The sequence below is a fragment of the Sander lucioperca genome, chromosome 11 (genome assembly GCF_008315115.2).
Source record: "Sander lucioperca isolate FBNREF2018 chromosome 11, SLUC_FBN_1.2, whole genome shotgun sequence".
Lineage (NCBI taxonomy): Eukaryota > Metazoa > Chordata > Actinopteri > Perciformes > Percidae > Sander > Sander lucioperca.
In genome coordinates, this window is record NC_050183.1 from 33,997,366 (window position 1) to 34,014,446 (window position 17,081).

The following is a 17,081-nucleotide window of genomic DNA, read 5'->3' on the forward strand; positions in this document are numbered from 1 at the left end:
TTATGTTTGAAGCCTGGTTATAAGGATTTGATTGTAGTTCTTCAAGTAGATGTTTGTGAACATGTCAGCAGTAACTTTGTCAGATTTGCTGAGATCAGTCTTCAAGCCCTCCTCATAAACTTTACGCTCAAACTCTGTTATCGCTGGGTCTGGCTCTATCAGGCTGATACTGAGGAAAGAAAAACGAGAAGTACAGTACAAGCATAATCATATCCCTCCCAATAGAAAGCTGAAAAGCCGCATACAAAGGTAACTAAATGCTACAAAGCTTTTACTGTTATAATATACACTGTAATACGTGCTACACCCTCCATGTAGGTTTAATATATATATTTTAAATAGTTGTGATCTAATTTATTTGATCTGTTTTATCTTAAAACGTATCAATATACCTTGCCTTTACAATGTGTCAGTATATACACAATATATTTTAAATAAAACTATCAAAGTTTCAGTAGTTATTAGGCTACTAGGCTACGTGATTATTGTGTAGCCTACATGAAGTGTTATAAAAGTGATTTGATATACACAATCTATGTGAGTAGTTATGTCTGTGATTGCTGTATCAGGGCTCCAGACTGGGACCAAATGGTAGCATTTTGCGACCAAAATTTGACAGTGTGCGTCTGAATTTACATCCATTCGCACATGTGCGACCAGTAAATGTACCCTTTTTTACACGTTAAACGTCGAAATTTCGGTACCTGAGACCGCGTAAGCTCAAGCTTATCTGTCCTCTCTGAAAATTGACAGAGAGCGGAGCTCTGACACAAACACACACACTCGCACACACGCATAAATGCGGACGGTGCAAACTACGTCGGCTCTGCAGTTTTGTTGAAGTCACAGTGAGTCACGGAAATGCCGATAAAGTGGTTTCAAGTGTGGTTACAGTTTTTCAAAACTTCACGCAGACAGCGTTTGCTGCAATATGATATTAATGGAGAGCCGAAAGCGGTCGCGGTGCTGTTGACTTTACACTTCATAAGCAGGCACAACAGTGGTTTCTGTGCCCTGGTGACTGACTGACAGGCTGAGGTGGTAAGGCAAGGCAACTTTATTTCTACAGCAACAAGGCAATTCAAAGTGCTTTACATGAAACATTAAAGAGCAATTAAAAATGGTCATGAAAATAAAACAGGCTAAAAATGAATATACAAATACAGAATAAAAGTTACAGTGAGTAAGAAATGAATAAATATTCAATTTAATAGGTTGTAGGGATGGGTTTGGGAGGAGAGAGGGAGGGGTTTTATTTTTATTTTTGTTTAATTTCTTTATAATGTAACATATTCTAATAAAATAACATCATGTTCTAAGTACATAGGATAAATAGGTTTGACAATAATTTTTACAACTCAAATAATTGTTTTGTAATTATAGAGGGAAAGTACCAAAAAAAAAGGTACCGTTGGGTAACGGAACCGAATTTCAGGTATCGGTACAGATATCTGTTCAGTAGTAGCCTAAACAATGCATATTTAATTTTAAGTTGAATTCATTGTAATTGTAGACTAGAGCTGATAAATATATATATATATATATATATATATTTAAAAAAATATATATATTATACCTTCTATGTTGCATCTTCAAAAGTGACACTGAATTTGAAACAGCACATTGTAATTTCTGCATCTATTATCAAAGTATTTATTAGTAATACAGTGGAAATTAGTAGAAATGTGAATATTTAGTTAGCATGTTGATTTACAGTGTGTGCCCCTAAATTTTCTGGTTGCGCCCCTAAAATTTGCAGTTGGGGGCCACTGTGCTCCTAGTGAAAAAAGTTAGTCTGGAGCCCTGCACTGTATACACGAAAGGTTATAAAAAACAAGTAGTTATCACTTTCCCCCTGATGCGTCTGAAGTGTCTATTTGACCTGGGCGGACACACTAGAGGTCCTGTTCGGCAGTTAACGTTAATGTGCAAAACGGACCTGCATGCACGGCAAACTAAGTTAGCTGCCCAGTGGTCCTGTAAGTTACCTCGGCAGTCGGGGCTGTCACTGTGTTTAACGCATTCTAACGCTAGAGTTAACTGAAAACAGACACCCGAAGCGGCGATATTCAATGTAGGCTAAGCCAAGCTGATTTAACTGAGATTCAATACAAGACAGGCTCAGTGTTTCCAACAGAATTAGATTCTATAGGCCTTTTACGCACTTCTGCATTTTTGCGATTGGAAATACATCAACGAAGTGTATTTGAACTTCCTGTTATCGTAGCGGCAGATACGAAAAATGGCAGAGTCTGAGGGTCGCAGTTACTGTTGTGTTCCAGGCTGTTCGTCTTCCACCCAAAAACAGCCCTACCTTTCATTTAATTCTTTTCCTGTGGATCCAAACCTGAAACCCAAATGGATACAGGCGATCCGAAGAGAGGAAGGGAACAGTTTTTTTTTTTAAATTATTATTATTTTTTGGGCATTTTAGGCCTTTAATTGACAGGACAGCTAAAGACATGAAAGGGGAGAAAGAGGGTGGAATGACATGCAGCAAAGGGAGTTGAACCCGGCCCGCTGCGTCAAGGAGTAAACCTCTATATATGGGCGTCCGCTCTACCAACTGAGCTATCTGGGCGCCTGGGGGGGGGAACAGTTTTAATATAATAAGAGGTAGCACCTATGTCTGCAGCCGGCACTTCGCTCCGGATGATTACATTGGTGGCTGCGTCGTTTGCCGCCTGAAGAGTGGTGTTGTCCCAAGCCTATTCCCTTGCAACAATTTTACTGCTCCTTTGAGAAGGGAGTCAGTATATGACAGAACCTTCAAACGCCAGTCTATCCAGCTATGCTGTGAAGATAGCGACATAGTGGCTAAGGCAGTAAGGATGGATCATGACTACGTGACACACCCACCTGCAGGTAAGATTTGTCATAATGTGTTTAGTAAGTTAACGCTAGTCAACTATGTGTACCGTTAATGGATAAATGCATTTCTAACTGAACAACTTCATTTGTCTATAACATAAACTGTTCACGAAATTCAACTAACGTTAGCCTACATCTGTAACTCTGTAACATAGTCTGTTGACGAATTTCAAATGTAACATTACTAGGGCTGAACGATTAATTGCATTTGCAATAATATTGCGATGTGTTAAAACACGATTTCCTAATCGCAAAGGCTGCGATTTGGTCATGTGCCTCGCGAGAGCAAATCAGTCTGCACTCCACAGAGAAAGCATCAACTTAGCATGCTAACGCTACACCGTACCTTGAGCAGATTTCTGTCATTCAAACAACTCTGAGTTGTAGTTTAAAACTTTTAAAGCCATTTTATAAAATGAAGGATTTTTTTCAGGCTCGAGTCCATACATGCAGTTAATGGATACAGGCATGCAGAACTGAAGGCTCGGTTAGCAACGATTAGCTCTGATTAGCGGTTAGCTCCAGTTAGCTAGCTCTGTTATAAAGATATGGAGCGGAGGACACTGCCGCGGGGAGGGGTAACAACCGGACTCTGATAAATGACGTTCGGGGAGCTTTCACAGCAGCGTGGCCGCGTTGTTTCAACGGTTTTATTAGTACAGTTAATCTCACGACAAGACCTGCAGCAGCATGCTACTGCTAACGTAACGATAGCCTCTCTGTCTCTGAGTGCAACATTGACGATGTCATGCACGCAACTTCATGAAGGGAGGGAGGGGCTGGAGGCAGCTCCTCTGTGTGCACTGTAAAAAAGAAATACACCATTGTATATACTGTATATACTATATTTTTACTTAACTGTCTAGTAAAGTTCAAAGACAGTGTTTAAAAAGTGCAATCCACATGTTTACAGTTAATTACAGTAAATAATAATTAAATAATCTAAATACTACTAAGTGTGGTAAAGCCACATATTTGTTTTTATATTTCTGCAATCTGCACTTTAGTTTCTGTGATTTGTTTCTGACTTTCATATGAATGTTTTCACCAGGCTTGGTCAGTGCTCAATATACTACTGTGATTGAAGTAATTAAATAAAAGATGTCATTCATATAAATTCATGATTCACGTAATTTCATCATCACATACAGGCCTGGCCTCCAGGAAAGAACAGTTTGTTTAATCTATCTAATCTTGTGTTGTTCATACTATAGAATGATTTATTGCTTGTCTTTGTTGAAAAATTCAGAAGACAAAGAGCTTAAAAAATAATCGCATATTAAATCGCAATATTTTTGAAAAAAATCGCAATTAGATTATTTTCAAAAATCGTTCAGCCCTAAACGATACTGTAGCAAGATGCTCGCGCGACATTTAAATGTTGCTGACTTCTAGCGCCGAGGATATTTACCCCCTGTTAGACTGTCCCCAGTGTTCCCCCTGTTTTCCCGGTCTGAGCGCGTGTGAGTGTCTGTGTGTCTCCCGCTCCCTCCTGTGTCAATCATGCTGTCTAGCTGTAGGGGGCATGCTCTGAATTGCATTCTTTCTGCAGTGATGTCATTAAAGAGTTGACACGACATGATTACTGTCCTGTGTTGTGTTAAGACAATTTAATTTCTTTATCTTTACAGGTGCTCTGGATGAGGCTTTGGATTATATCCATGACTTAGAAGCCATGTTGCAAAACACTGAACTACCACCACCTACTCTCTTCAGCCGATACTGTTCATCGGACGACCAAATTCGTTTCTACACCAAATTTCCATCCAACGAGTTTTTACTATTTTTTGGGAGTCGATTGCACCATCTGCCCTTAGACTGGTGTACTGGACCAAAGCAAACAGAGCAGGTGAGGAAGGCTGCCAGGATCCCAGCCCACCACGCATTATGCCATTAATAGATGAGTTCTTGATGTACTCCATGCGGGTTGCTGTTGGCATAAAGGAGCAGCTCATTGCAGACATGTTTAATGTGAGTATTGCCAGGGTCAGCAGGGTTACCATCACCTGGGCCAATTATCTTTTTATGATGCTGGGCTCACTTCCCATCTGAATAAGCAGGGAAAAGGTTAAGTCCACTATGCCCCTTCAATTCCAGAGGTATTGTCCCAATGTCAGAGTGATACTGGACTGCACAGAACTTGCCCTGGAGACAGCCTCATCCCTGACCTTACAGTCAGAAACATTTTCAAACTACAAAAACAGGACGACATTGAAAGGGCTGATTGGAGTTGCTCCCAATGGTTTGATGACATTTGTCTCACCCCTGTATACTGGGTGCATCTCAGATAAGGAGATCACCAGGATCAGTGGAGTCCTTCCCTTGCTGGAGCCAGGAGACGATATCATGGCGGACAAAGGGTTCCTCATTAAAGACCTCCTTGCTGACGTTGGAGCTAAGCTCATCATTCCACCTTTTAAGCGTTCAGCTCAATTCAGCAAGGAGGAAAGGGAACAAACCCAAGCCATTGCCCGCCACAGGATTATAGTGGAGAGAGTGATCGGTAGGGTAAAGTCCTTTCAAATCTAGGACTCTCCCGTGCCACTCACACTGACTGGCAGTGTTACGATTTAAACTGAATTTGAACCCAAATGCAGACAACTACACCGAGCCAGAGAAGGTTTAACAGGTTTATTTCAATGTTAAATTGTCCAGGTTTCCAAAAATAGGGGAAGAACAAGTCCAGGTCTACAGGGAGGGTAACAGATCCAGGGTTCTGAGCAGGAGTGGTACTGTACTGTCCGTGGTGAGTCCAAATGTGAGGTCCAGTAGTGGAAAGCAGGATGGTGGTGTCAGGAGTCAGGAGTCAGGTTCCAAAATTATATGGTCGTCTTGACTATGATCTGACGATGAGTGGCAAGTTTGACCGGGTATTTAAGGCTGAGGTGATTATGGTGAATGAGCTGCAGCTGGAACCCTGACTCCTGCACACCAGACTTCACTCCTGCAATTAAGAACAGACAGAGGGGAGGGGGAGAGCAGAGAGAGAGAGCTACCTAGCAGCAGTAGGCCTAACAGGCAGTGTGTATCAGATCTGGCTTAACTGCTGTGTTGTAGCAAATTATCAAGGACCTTTTTGTCTTGAAGAGTGAATGAATTCATGTTTTGTATGTAAATAATGTATATATAATGTGTAAATAGTATGTAAATAATTTAGTGTTCCCACATATTCTTAAACATCAAATGTGGTGCGTCAGGGTGAATGACGACTCCTGCTGGTAGCACATTAATTCGCATCAGTTCAGCATAGTTTGCCAGCACTTCAGGCTCCACCAGCAGACCACGCTTCATTGCAGCTGTTTGCTTTGTGGAGCCTCTGATCATCTGAATAGCTGCAGACTCCTGCTCTGCATGACACGCCCTACTACAACAAGCATCCCAAAAACGACTGGCAGTCAGCCTTGGTCGCCATAGCTGTGTCCACGCAGGACATTTGGACTGCTGCTGAGTTTCTTTTGCTATCTCACTGGACAGCTGCGGTGACACTTCAAGAGACTGGAGATGCATTAACTGATGTAGGGTCGGGACGAAATGCAACCTGGGAAAAAAAAAGTGTTCAGAAGGAAATTCTGGAGCCATGTGGTGTAGGATGAGGTCACTGGACTTCTTGGGTGGACAGTGATAGGACATGGGGGATCCACGAGGGACAGACCCAAATTTAAATGGCGTCAGCTCCATCTCAGAAACCCCATCCAATACAACAGTCATGAGAGGCTGGGGCTGCACGTGGCTTAATTTGCTTCCAGATACCATCATATATGGATCTGGCAGTGGTCCTAGACAAAAGAGCAAAGAGATACACAAGATTATTGGTCACACAAAAGAAAAGTTAGACATGAGTGCTTAACTACATTTACATTTACATTTTATTCATTGTATCTGTCAATACTTGTACTAGAGAATAGAGTGTCTACATTATAAGTACTAGTAAAAGTGTGGTAGGATGAGAAAGTAGTAGAGGAGGAAAGAGATGGAGGTGGAGAGGAGGGAGGGAAAAGAAGGAAGAGCATGGTAAGTGTGCGTCATGCGTGTCAGGTTGTCAAAAAAAGTGATAGGAAAGGAGGTATCCTTGGAAGAGATGCGTCTTCACAACTTTTTTGAAGACAGAGAGGGGCATCCCCTGCTCTGGTGGCACTTGGCAGATCATTCCAACATCGGGCGATCACAAATGGAAATGGTCTTGAATTAATAATGATGTTTCATAACATTAAAAAAAAACGTAACTTACTCTCACAAAGCAACAATCAGTTAACAAATTAATCACCTGTATATGCCTTGTACAGTGTGGACCTCAGACCGTTCTTGCCCACTGTTTTTGGCTTTTGCACCACCAGCTCACTAACAGGTTCAGGATGGATTCCCTTAAAAGTAAAAGACAAAAAGCAGTTACAGTCTGTAGTCACTACTGGGGGTGTTTTTAAAATAATTTACAGTTGTTATAGATACGCATCGGTTCTTAAATCATAATGACATGTTTATCACAAACCCACCTGTGTTTTTGGTCTGTGCCATCTTTGCAAGCCGCTTGTGGAGGCCAGGGGGAGTGGAACAGCCTGCAGACCCAGCTGTGAATAATGTGCGGTACAGGATGGCAACTATGTGATTGCAGAATCCTTTACCAGCTGCTCAACTGCAGGAGAAAGCTTTCAGATTGGCACTTTCTGCTTCCAGTGATATCTAGACACAATAACAAATTAAATAGGTTACACTGAAGTCATACTTATGCTGTTACACCAATGTTCATAATAACATGAAACTGTAACTTTCAGTAGGGTGAAGTTGATTTGAGGTGGTAAAAAAGAGGAGTGAAGTGAGTGAAGAGTTTGTGAGATATTTCATCGAAAGTAATGGGTGTGCAAAGCTGTGTACAGAATGCAAATATGATTACATTTCATGTAAGTTCAATGTTATTTTTTTATATCTGTGTGACGAGTACTCCGCGAGCAATTTAGTTCAACCTGGACGTGAGATTGTTCTGGGACACAGCAGTTCAGTCATGTCCCCTGCTAAGGTAGAACAAAATCCCGGACGATTTAGACGCATTATTTAGGTAGGTATGTCTGGGAAAAAGAGGACGTCTGGTCACCCTACTTTCAGTAAAGAAATAGTAAGTGAAGAAAGGCCGCAACCGCAGCAAGAAGAGTGAACACACAAGAACGGGCAACTTTTGACCTTTTGCCAACTGGCATTCTGTCTCAAACCTCCAGTTTGTGAGGCTCATCCCTCTTCCTCATTGACCTGAAGCATCTACCTCTCACTACAACCTGTCCCTGGAGTATATATTTGATACTATAACCGCATGCAACAAGAAAACATTACGTGTTATCTCACATAGAAATACACAACTTCACTTTGTAACATTAACGTTAAGTCACAACACAATGTCTAACATTTCACATTTACCTAGTACAGCTTCACCAAATTACTGGTTGTTATGTTATCTCATGCCATCTCACTTAGACATACACACGACATCTTCACTGCGATGTGTTATAACTTATATTACAAATTCACAACACTTAAGATTTACCATTACTTACTTTACAGTTAACGTTAACAGAGTTATAACCGGAGATATGGCTAAAGCTAGCTATAGCAATTTCTGCTTTACTTACCTTGGTAATTGTGGATAAACTCTTCGTTGAAGAATTTATATCCCTTGTCCAGTTTGTTCCTTTTAGTGGACGAATGTATCTCCACACTCTTCACCACATCGGCGCTGGTAAACTTCGGAAGACAAGTCAGGCTAGTCGAGAACACTCTAGCTGCCATTTCTCCATCAACAAAGCATACAACGGAACTGGGTTTACGCCTCCTTGACGTTTTTCCGTTTTGTGCGTAAATGGCCTATTTGCGGTAGTAGCTGACCCTGGGATGGGGGATCCACACACGGAAAGAGGTGCAGAATTCTTATATTAGTTGTATTGCAAATATTTTTGCCAACTTTGTATAACAGCTTTAATAGACAATCCCATCCTCAAGGCTATAAGGGTGCAGGGGCAGTTACAGCACCATCGATCAGGCTGGATCTCTGTCTTCAGCTTTCAAGAGAAGACAGTATTTCATATAGCGATTTAAATCCTGGAATCAAAAATTTATATAGCCTTATAAAGTAGCCTGAGTCAAGAACTACAGCTTTAAAGAATGCTAAGTCTGTAATACTGCAGTGGAATAAATAGTGGAAATACAGGTGTGTGAGTTGTGCTGGTGTCATCAGGCAGTGAAGTTTGAACAGGTTTACATTTTTGATAGGATCCATCTGCCTCTGTGGAGTAAAGACGGGAGGTAATTCTGAGATGTCTGATTGAGTACATGGGGGAGAGCCAAGACAACTGATCAGTGACCACCACATATGTGTAAGGCAAAAAGCTTTGTGTGTCTGTAAGACTAACAGTCTAACTGATCACCTCTCAATCTATTGATATTATGAAGATTTAATAGGGATTATCATTGCTATAAAACTATATATTTACACACTGTAGATAAGTGATAAACAGGCATTAGTAATGTTATGAGAAATTATGATTGGCCAACACAGCACGGTTGGAGCACAGGAAAACTTTGATGTGTAGCTTACATGTGACTGGGACACTGGTAATGTAGTCTTCAACTTTGGTTAATCAGACACTTGAATGCAATATGATTTGAAGCTAAACAAACTTTAAATATAGTGTTCCAAAAATATTACTGCAACAAGGCTTGGTTGAATACTTGATTTTTATTGGTCAATCAGTTCATTCTAAGATCTGCTATTTCTATATAACAGACCATTACCAAGTATAACAGATCGTTGCCATGGAGTTCTGATTATAGAAGGGCTGACTGTTTTTAAACAAATAAATCGTTTTTTAAAATCAATATTTGTGCTCATACGGAGCTCTAAGGGAAAAAGCTAACAGAGCATTAGTTAGCTCCATTGTTAGCTCATCAGTGTGACCTGGCTTCCTCCAGAGAGTCATGCTCATCAGTGGTAAAGTTAACCGTCCAGACCGAGTAACCTCTATGAGTAGCCCTGTTATAAGCTGTGGAATAAGTGGGATAACGTAGAGCGAGCCTGTTATTATTATCTCATTACCTGTTTCTCTAACCAAACTCTTTTTTGTCTCCACCTATAGAGTCGTGATGAAACCGAGGTGTACGCCGAACTCAGTGGTTGCACAATGAAAGTTTACATGTGCCATCTGCCCAATGCCATTGGCATAGTCATCGAAGGACATCCAGTGGTCAGAGGTATTAACAACTTGTCACAAGCATGCTGCCTACTGCTTGGACTTGCTTATTGCCTGGATATGAAATATCCACCAAAGATGCAGCACACATTTGAGACGTACCAAAGGCTCTTTGTTGGAATAGACCCCATGCGCCCTAAACCATCATCTAAATACACAAATCTCCTCAACAGGTTGTCTTAGATGACTTCTTGTCACTTCTCTCACCTTGGTAGGTGAGACTACACATACTTTAGCATAATGGCATAATTTGAAATGTTCAGGGTGATATATTGTCTGAAGTTCAACTTGTTCTATTTCATACTATTTAGTTTATACTATTTACATTTAAAAAAAAATCTCTTCACCAAAACTCAATGGCAAAATCAGATTTTTCCTTTTCAGTCATATAACTGTAACTGTTCAATTTGTCATGCTACATGATGAAAACGATGTCTTTTGGCAAGTTTCTCAGGTAATAGAATTTCAGTTGGCATTTCCCTTTTGTGTTCATTCTAATGTGCCTTAAATGAAAACTGACTAACTGTTTACTAGTCAATACCTGAGGTACATACACATACTGCGTGTAATTCAGCAGTTCTTTACAAATGTTTTAAAAATTGTTATTGCAATTTTAATGTGACATTATGTCTCACAATTACCTTTTATTGCAGGTAATGTTCACATGTATGGCCTTTTTGTAATAGTACCAGTAGTAAATTGTACTGTTAGAATTACAAATTTTGAAACAATGGGTTGTTTAGAGATAAATACATTTTATAATCTTAAATCTGTCCTTCCATGTTGTTCTTCTTAATATGACATTCTTAATGATAAGAGAGGATTTAACAATCAAAACGTAGTGCTTAGGATATAGATATGCATTTTTATAGCTGTTAATGCAGCATCATTGATTTACCAGAAGTTGTAGCCTGGACTCATTATAATGACGTTCATTCACACGTGTGATTAGGTTAATTTTACTTATAAATTAACTTAATGCAACTTAAATTATAGGTTGCTACAAGTAAGCCATACTCATTTTAATTGTTTAATATCATGTAAAAGTGAGTTACGTTTACTAAGAAAATTAAGTTTATCTAACTAAATAATATCAGTAATATTAGTTAACTCAACTTGATTTTGCTGGGTTCACGTTACATAGTGTGACGTGTGAGGACTGTCACGTGTGAGGACTGTCATGGCGGCGCCCACAGTACCGTCGTGATTTTTCGTTTTGCAGCTAAAGAAAAAAAAAAAAAAAAAAGAAAAGAAAAAAGAAAACCAGAACACCAGGATGCCCCCACCGAAGAAGCCGACATGGGAGGAGTTCGAGGAGATAAAGCTCTCTCTCCAGTCCTTATGTGGAGATGTGAGTGCGGTCAGAACGCAGCAGGAGCAGCTTCTGGGGCTAATGGAAGAGGTGAAGCAACTACGCCTCCAGAACACGGAAAAAACACAGCGTATTTTGGATCTCGAGCGGCGAGTGGATGAGCTGGAGCAATACTCCCGTATGAATGATGTGGTCATAACCGGCATCAAGATCAGGCCGCGCTCCTACGCGCGTGCGGTGGCCACGGACAGCGAGGAGCGGAGCGACCAGGAGGCGCAGTCGGTGGAGCAACAGGTGGCATCCTACCTCCGGAGCGCGGGGATAGAGTTGGACCTGGAGCACATCGAGGCGTGTCACCCACTGCCCACAAGGAACGAGAGACCACCAGCGGTCATCATGAGGTTCACAAATCGAAAAAGAAAAATAGCACTTTTGAAACAAGGACGCAAACTGAAAGGCACAAATATTTTCATAAATGAACACTTGACACGGAAAAATGCGGACATCGCAAGGATTGCACGACAACTTAAAAAGCAAGGCAAGATTCAACAAACCTGGGTAACAAACTGTAAGATCTTCATCAAACTTAATGGTTCGCCGGAGGAAGCAAAAGTATTGGTGATAAAGAAGATGGAAGATCTTGAGAAGTACTGATAGCACCTGGTAAGGTAGCTTTTGACACTCTACACCATCACAATGCTGAACACACCAAGAACCCGGACTACACCAAGCATTGATATGGACATGTTACAGAATATCTTGCAACAACAACAAATGGAACTGGAAACCAGTGAGTATCATGAGAACACCACAACAGAGACAGATACTGAGATAGACCCTGATAATAATTTTCTCTCTTCAATCGTTAGAAACTGTAATTATTTTACCCAAGAACAATATGAAAACAGTGTAAAATCAGAAGATAACCTGTCAATAATACATTTCAATAGTCGAAGCATGTACGCTAACTTTGAGGCCATCAAAGATTACTTGAAGCATTTCACTCATTCATTTAGCATTATTGCAATAACTGAAACCTGGTTCAACGATGATAAAGGTATTGATTTTTGTCTTGATGGCTATGAATTAAGATATACAAATAGAAAAAATAAAATAGGAGGGGGGGTTGCTTTATACATTCATAAATCTGTTAAATTTAATGTCTTAACAAATATGGCCATAGCTGTGGATGGATTGTTTGAATGCTTAACAGTAGAAATTCTAAATGATAAAAAGACTAATATCCTCATGAGTTGTGTGTACCGGGCACCTGGGTCAAGTATAGAAACTTTCAATGAGTGGATGGATAAACTGTTTTCCACTGTGAACCAAAAAAATGTATTTATCTGTGGTGATTTTAACATTGATTTGTTAAATCCAACTAAGCTAAAAACCGTTGATGACTTCATTGATACAATGTACAGCTTGTCTCTGTATCCAACTATAACAAAACCGAGCAGAATAACGTCACACAGTGCCACAATCATTGATAACATTTTTACTAACATCATGGGGAATCAAATCACAAGTGGCCTATTTATATGTGATATCACTGACCACTTACCTGTTTTTACTTTGTATGACTGTAATCTCAAAAAAACAAAAGACGCTATGGTAAAAATCTCTAAACGAATAACAACTGAGGAAACGATCCGTGCCCTAAATAGTAGTTTGGCGCTCCAGGATTGGACTTCAGTATACAGAGAACCAAATGTGGACAGTGCTTATTGTAATTTTCTAGATATCTTCACTTCCCTGCATAATAAACACTGCCCGGTGAAAGAATATTTTGTAAAGGAAAAACATAAAAAAAGCCCTTGGATTACAAAAGGAATAATCAATGCCTGTAAAAAGAAAAACAATCTCTACAAATTGTTTATCAAAGTAAAAACAAAAGAAGTGGAGCAAAGATATAAGAAATACAAAAATAAATTAACTGATATCATAAGAACAAGCAAACGGTTATATTATCAAAAAAAACTATATGAAAATAAAAATAATATAAAAGGAACTTGGGATGCTTTGAATAGCCTAATCAAACAAGGCTCTTCAAAGTTGAAATATCCCGATTACTTCATTGATGAAAATGGTGAAGATTATAATATGAACAATGTAGTAAATAAGTTCAACAATTTTTTTGTTAATGTTGGCCCTGAGTTGGCTGCTGATATTCCAGACCATGGAGTTGTAAAATCATCTATTGAACGGAATCCCCTGTCTTTCTTCCTCTCACCTACAAATGAGCAGGAAGTAACAAAAACTGTGCGGATGTGTAAAAGTAAGTTCTCCACTGATTGTCATGATATCAACATGGCATTAGTTAAAAAAGTTATACTGAATATTGTAAAACCCCTAACTTATATTTGTAACTTGTCATTCCAGACTGGCTGCTTTCCAAGTAAAATGAAAATCGCTAAAGTAATTCCACTCTTCAAAAATGAAAACAAACACGCTTTTACAAACTACAGACCAATCTCTCTTTTGCCTCAGTTCTCAAAAATTTTAGAGAAGCTTTTCAATTCTCGACTTGAAAAGTTTCTTGAAAAACATCATATAATTAATGAAGGCCAGTATGGTTTTAGGTCTAAAAGAACTACCTCAATGGCAATAACTGAAGCTATTGAAGAAATTACTAATGCACTGGAGCATAAAAAGTATGCAGTTGGTGTCTTTATTGATCTAAAAAAAGCCTTTGATACGATTAATCACTCAATTCTACTAAATAAGATGGAAAGATATGGAATTAGGGGGCTGGCTGGGGATTGGTTAAAAAGTTATTTAACAGAGAGAGTACAGTTTGTTAAAATGGGTCAGTATTTATCAGATACTCTTGGTGTTGCTTGTGGTGTCCCCCAGGGGTCAGTGTTGGGGCCAAAACTGTTTAATGTGTATATAAATGATATTTTTAATACGTCCAAAGATCTGAAACTCATACTATTTGCAGATGACACTAATATATTCTACTGTAGTGATGATTATAATGACCTTGTACATATGGTAAACAGGGAACTAAATATAATAAAAAGTGGTTAGACACTAATAAATTATCCTTGAATATAAACAAAACTAAGATAATGATGTTTGGTAATCGCAATGCTATGTCCGAACAGAAAATAAGTATTAATGGTACCCAGGTTGAAATCGTAAGTGAGACTAAATTTTTGGGCGTAATAATTGACAGTAAATTGTCATGGAAACCCCATGTCAGACACATTAAAACAAAAATTTCAAAAAGCCTCTCAATTATAAATAAAGCAAAATTATACCTTGATGGAAATGCACTCCGTACTCTATACTGCACCTTGGTACTCCCATACCTTACGTATTGTGTTGAAGTATGGGGGAATACTTACAAGAACACAATTAATCCTCTGATTATATTACAGAAAAGAGCAGTGCGGATCATTCACAAGGTTGGTTTTTTAGACCATACTCATAATCTGTTTATGCAGTCAAAGTTGTTAAAATTTGATGACCTTGTAAAATATAGTACAGCAATAGTCTTATACAAAGCATTCAACAATTTATTACCGCCTAACCTACAACGTTTTTTTATAACTCCAGTGCGAGCTTATGACTTGAGAGGTTTTGGATATTTTTCATTGCCGAGAGCTCAAAACACTCGTAAACGTTTCTGTGTGTCTGTATGTGGAGTGAAACTCTGGAACAAACTGGACTTACAACACAAGCAATGCCAAACTGTCAATCGATTCAAACTGTTATATAAACATCGGGTCTGGTCAAAATATAGAGATGAGGGTCTTTAATTTAAATTGCTGTTGTCTCATAGTGTTAATAAGTGCTCAATGTTTCCTTACCATTGTTGGTTTAATTTGTCTTTTACCATTATTGGTATATTGTCCATTACCATTGTTGGTTTTGTTCATTTTCTTTATATTGTTGGTATACAGTTTGTTGTAATGTAATAATTATTGTTACCTGTGGTAACGCCACCATGATCTTTCATTTGTAAAATAATCCTTGAACAAGTAACAGTGAAGCTGAATGTAGTAAGCTCTGAATGGGGAACTGGGGGTGGGATTAAATAAGTTATCTTCTTCCCACTCCCTTTCAGGTAGAAATTGATCATTTTATTTATATATTGTATAATTTTCTTTTGTTACTATTGTCTGCCTGAAATAAATGAATAAAAAAAAAAAAAAATGAATAAAAAATATTGTTACAGTGTTCATTCTACTTAAAAAGCCTTGAAGTAAACGAAACACATAATGCCCAATGAAAACTCTTATCTCACTTTTAAAACAAAGGTATTACTTTTTAGAGTGTACATACATTTTTTGAAACCCTCCTTGCAGAGCTGTTTCCAAAATATTGGTTACTGAATGATGCTGTGTTAGGACTTGCCCCAGATTAGGGCCTGTTGTGCTTTGTTTTTGTTTTGCCATGACATACTTTGGCTGGCATATTTTCCTCTCAGTGGTAAGACAATGCTGGGTCTGGTTGTGCAATATGGGTGTACATAGAAAAGTGCTGGTTTGCAGGCCTTTTCAAGTTGGTTCTGAAGGGGATTGTTGTTTGCCTGACTGATCCCAGCTTTGTGAGCACAATTTGAATCCCACTGAGAAACCAATACAAAATAAAATGAGTGTGCTGTAGTCTGTGAATTGTGCAGATGCAGCATATAAGCATTAGTATCTTACTTGAGATTAAACCTCAGGGCTTGTATTGCTAACCTTTCGCAAAAGCCTTCCACAGCAAACTTGGATGCTGCATAGACGTCAATGAATAAAATTACTGAAAAACAGAGTGAAAAACTGATAAGACAGTGTTTTGTCACCATAAACAACTGCTGAACCCAGAATGCCCATGACACTGCTAATGACCACAATATGGCCTCTTTTCCTCTTCTTCATGTCATGTAGGATTTCCTTCAGCAACCGCACAAGCCCTAAGAAGTTGGTGTCCATTACAGTCTTCCTCTCATCGATACTTGATGGGTCCAATCAGGCCCATTCCAGCATTACTTACTGTGAGATGAAGTCATGCGTGGCAAGAATTGTTATCAAAGCATGTACAGTACAATTGTTATGTATTGGGAAAATACGCGTAGTTGCAGAACCAACGCTCGTGAGTAGCCGCAGTTCCAGAATTTAAAATTTTTCTGACTACATTGAACCAAATGGTGTGGGCTTACTAAGAATGTCCACCCTGCGTTCAGGCAGGCTGTTCACACAGGCTTCGATGGAGTCCTCACATACGTCCAACTGTTTGATCTCCAGAGTCCTGCCCAGAGTCCGACCTGCTGCCTCAACCAGCGCCTCACCATTACTTAGGTTCCTCATGGTGGCATAGACTACAACAAACAAAATTAATTTGAAGCTTTTGTTTACTACTTGGAATTAAAGTCCACCAAGAGACATCAGACACTTAATTTGTCTTTGAACATGGCAACAAGGGCCAGTGCACCTACCATCACAGATTAAAAAAACATATTTTCTTAACTATTTACATAACTTCCCACTAGTGGCATTGCAGATTGTTTTGATTTTATTTTCTTAGGATTTAAGTGTCTGCTGCTGCTACACCAATACAATAGAGGTAATCAGCTGTTCTCAACTCAACTGCAACATCTTTTCCAGAAACAATGTCCCAGTTGCTCAGGATAATCCAACATTGGGACTATTTCCCATTGGGAATATTTCCCATTG

At 39.2% G+C, this 17,081-nt stretch overlaps 1 protein-coding gene across 1 annotated transcript; it reads right to left on the reverse strand.

Annotated features, from left to right (window-relative positions):
* Positions 1 to 16,971, reverse strand: zgc:109982 (uncharacterized protein LOC553564 homolog). The gene is given in 5 exon segments (XM_036007702.1): positions 1 to 169; positions 16,074 to 16,167; positions 16,229 to 16,365; positions 16,367 to 16,400; positions 16,568 to 16,971. Coding segments are annotated over 5 exon segments (582 nt in total). The 5' UTR covers positions 16,716 to 16,971.
* Between the last annotated feature and the right edge of the window lie 110 nt (positions 16,972 to 17,081).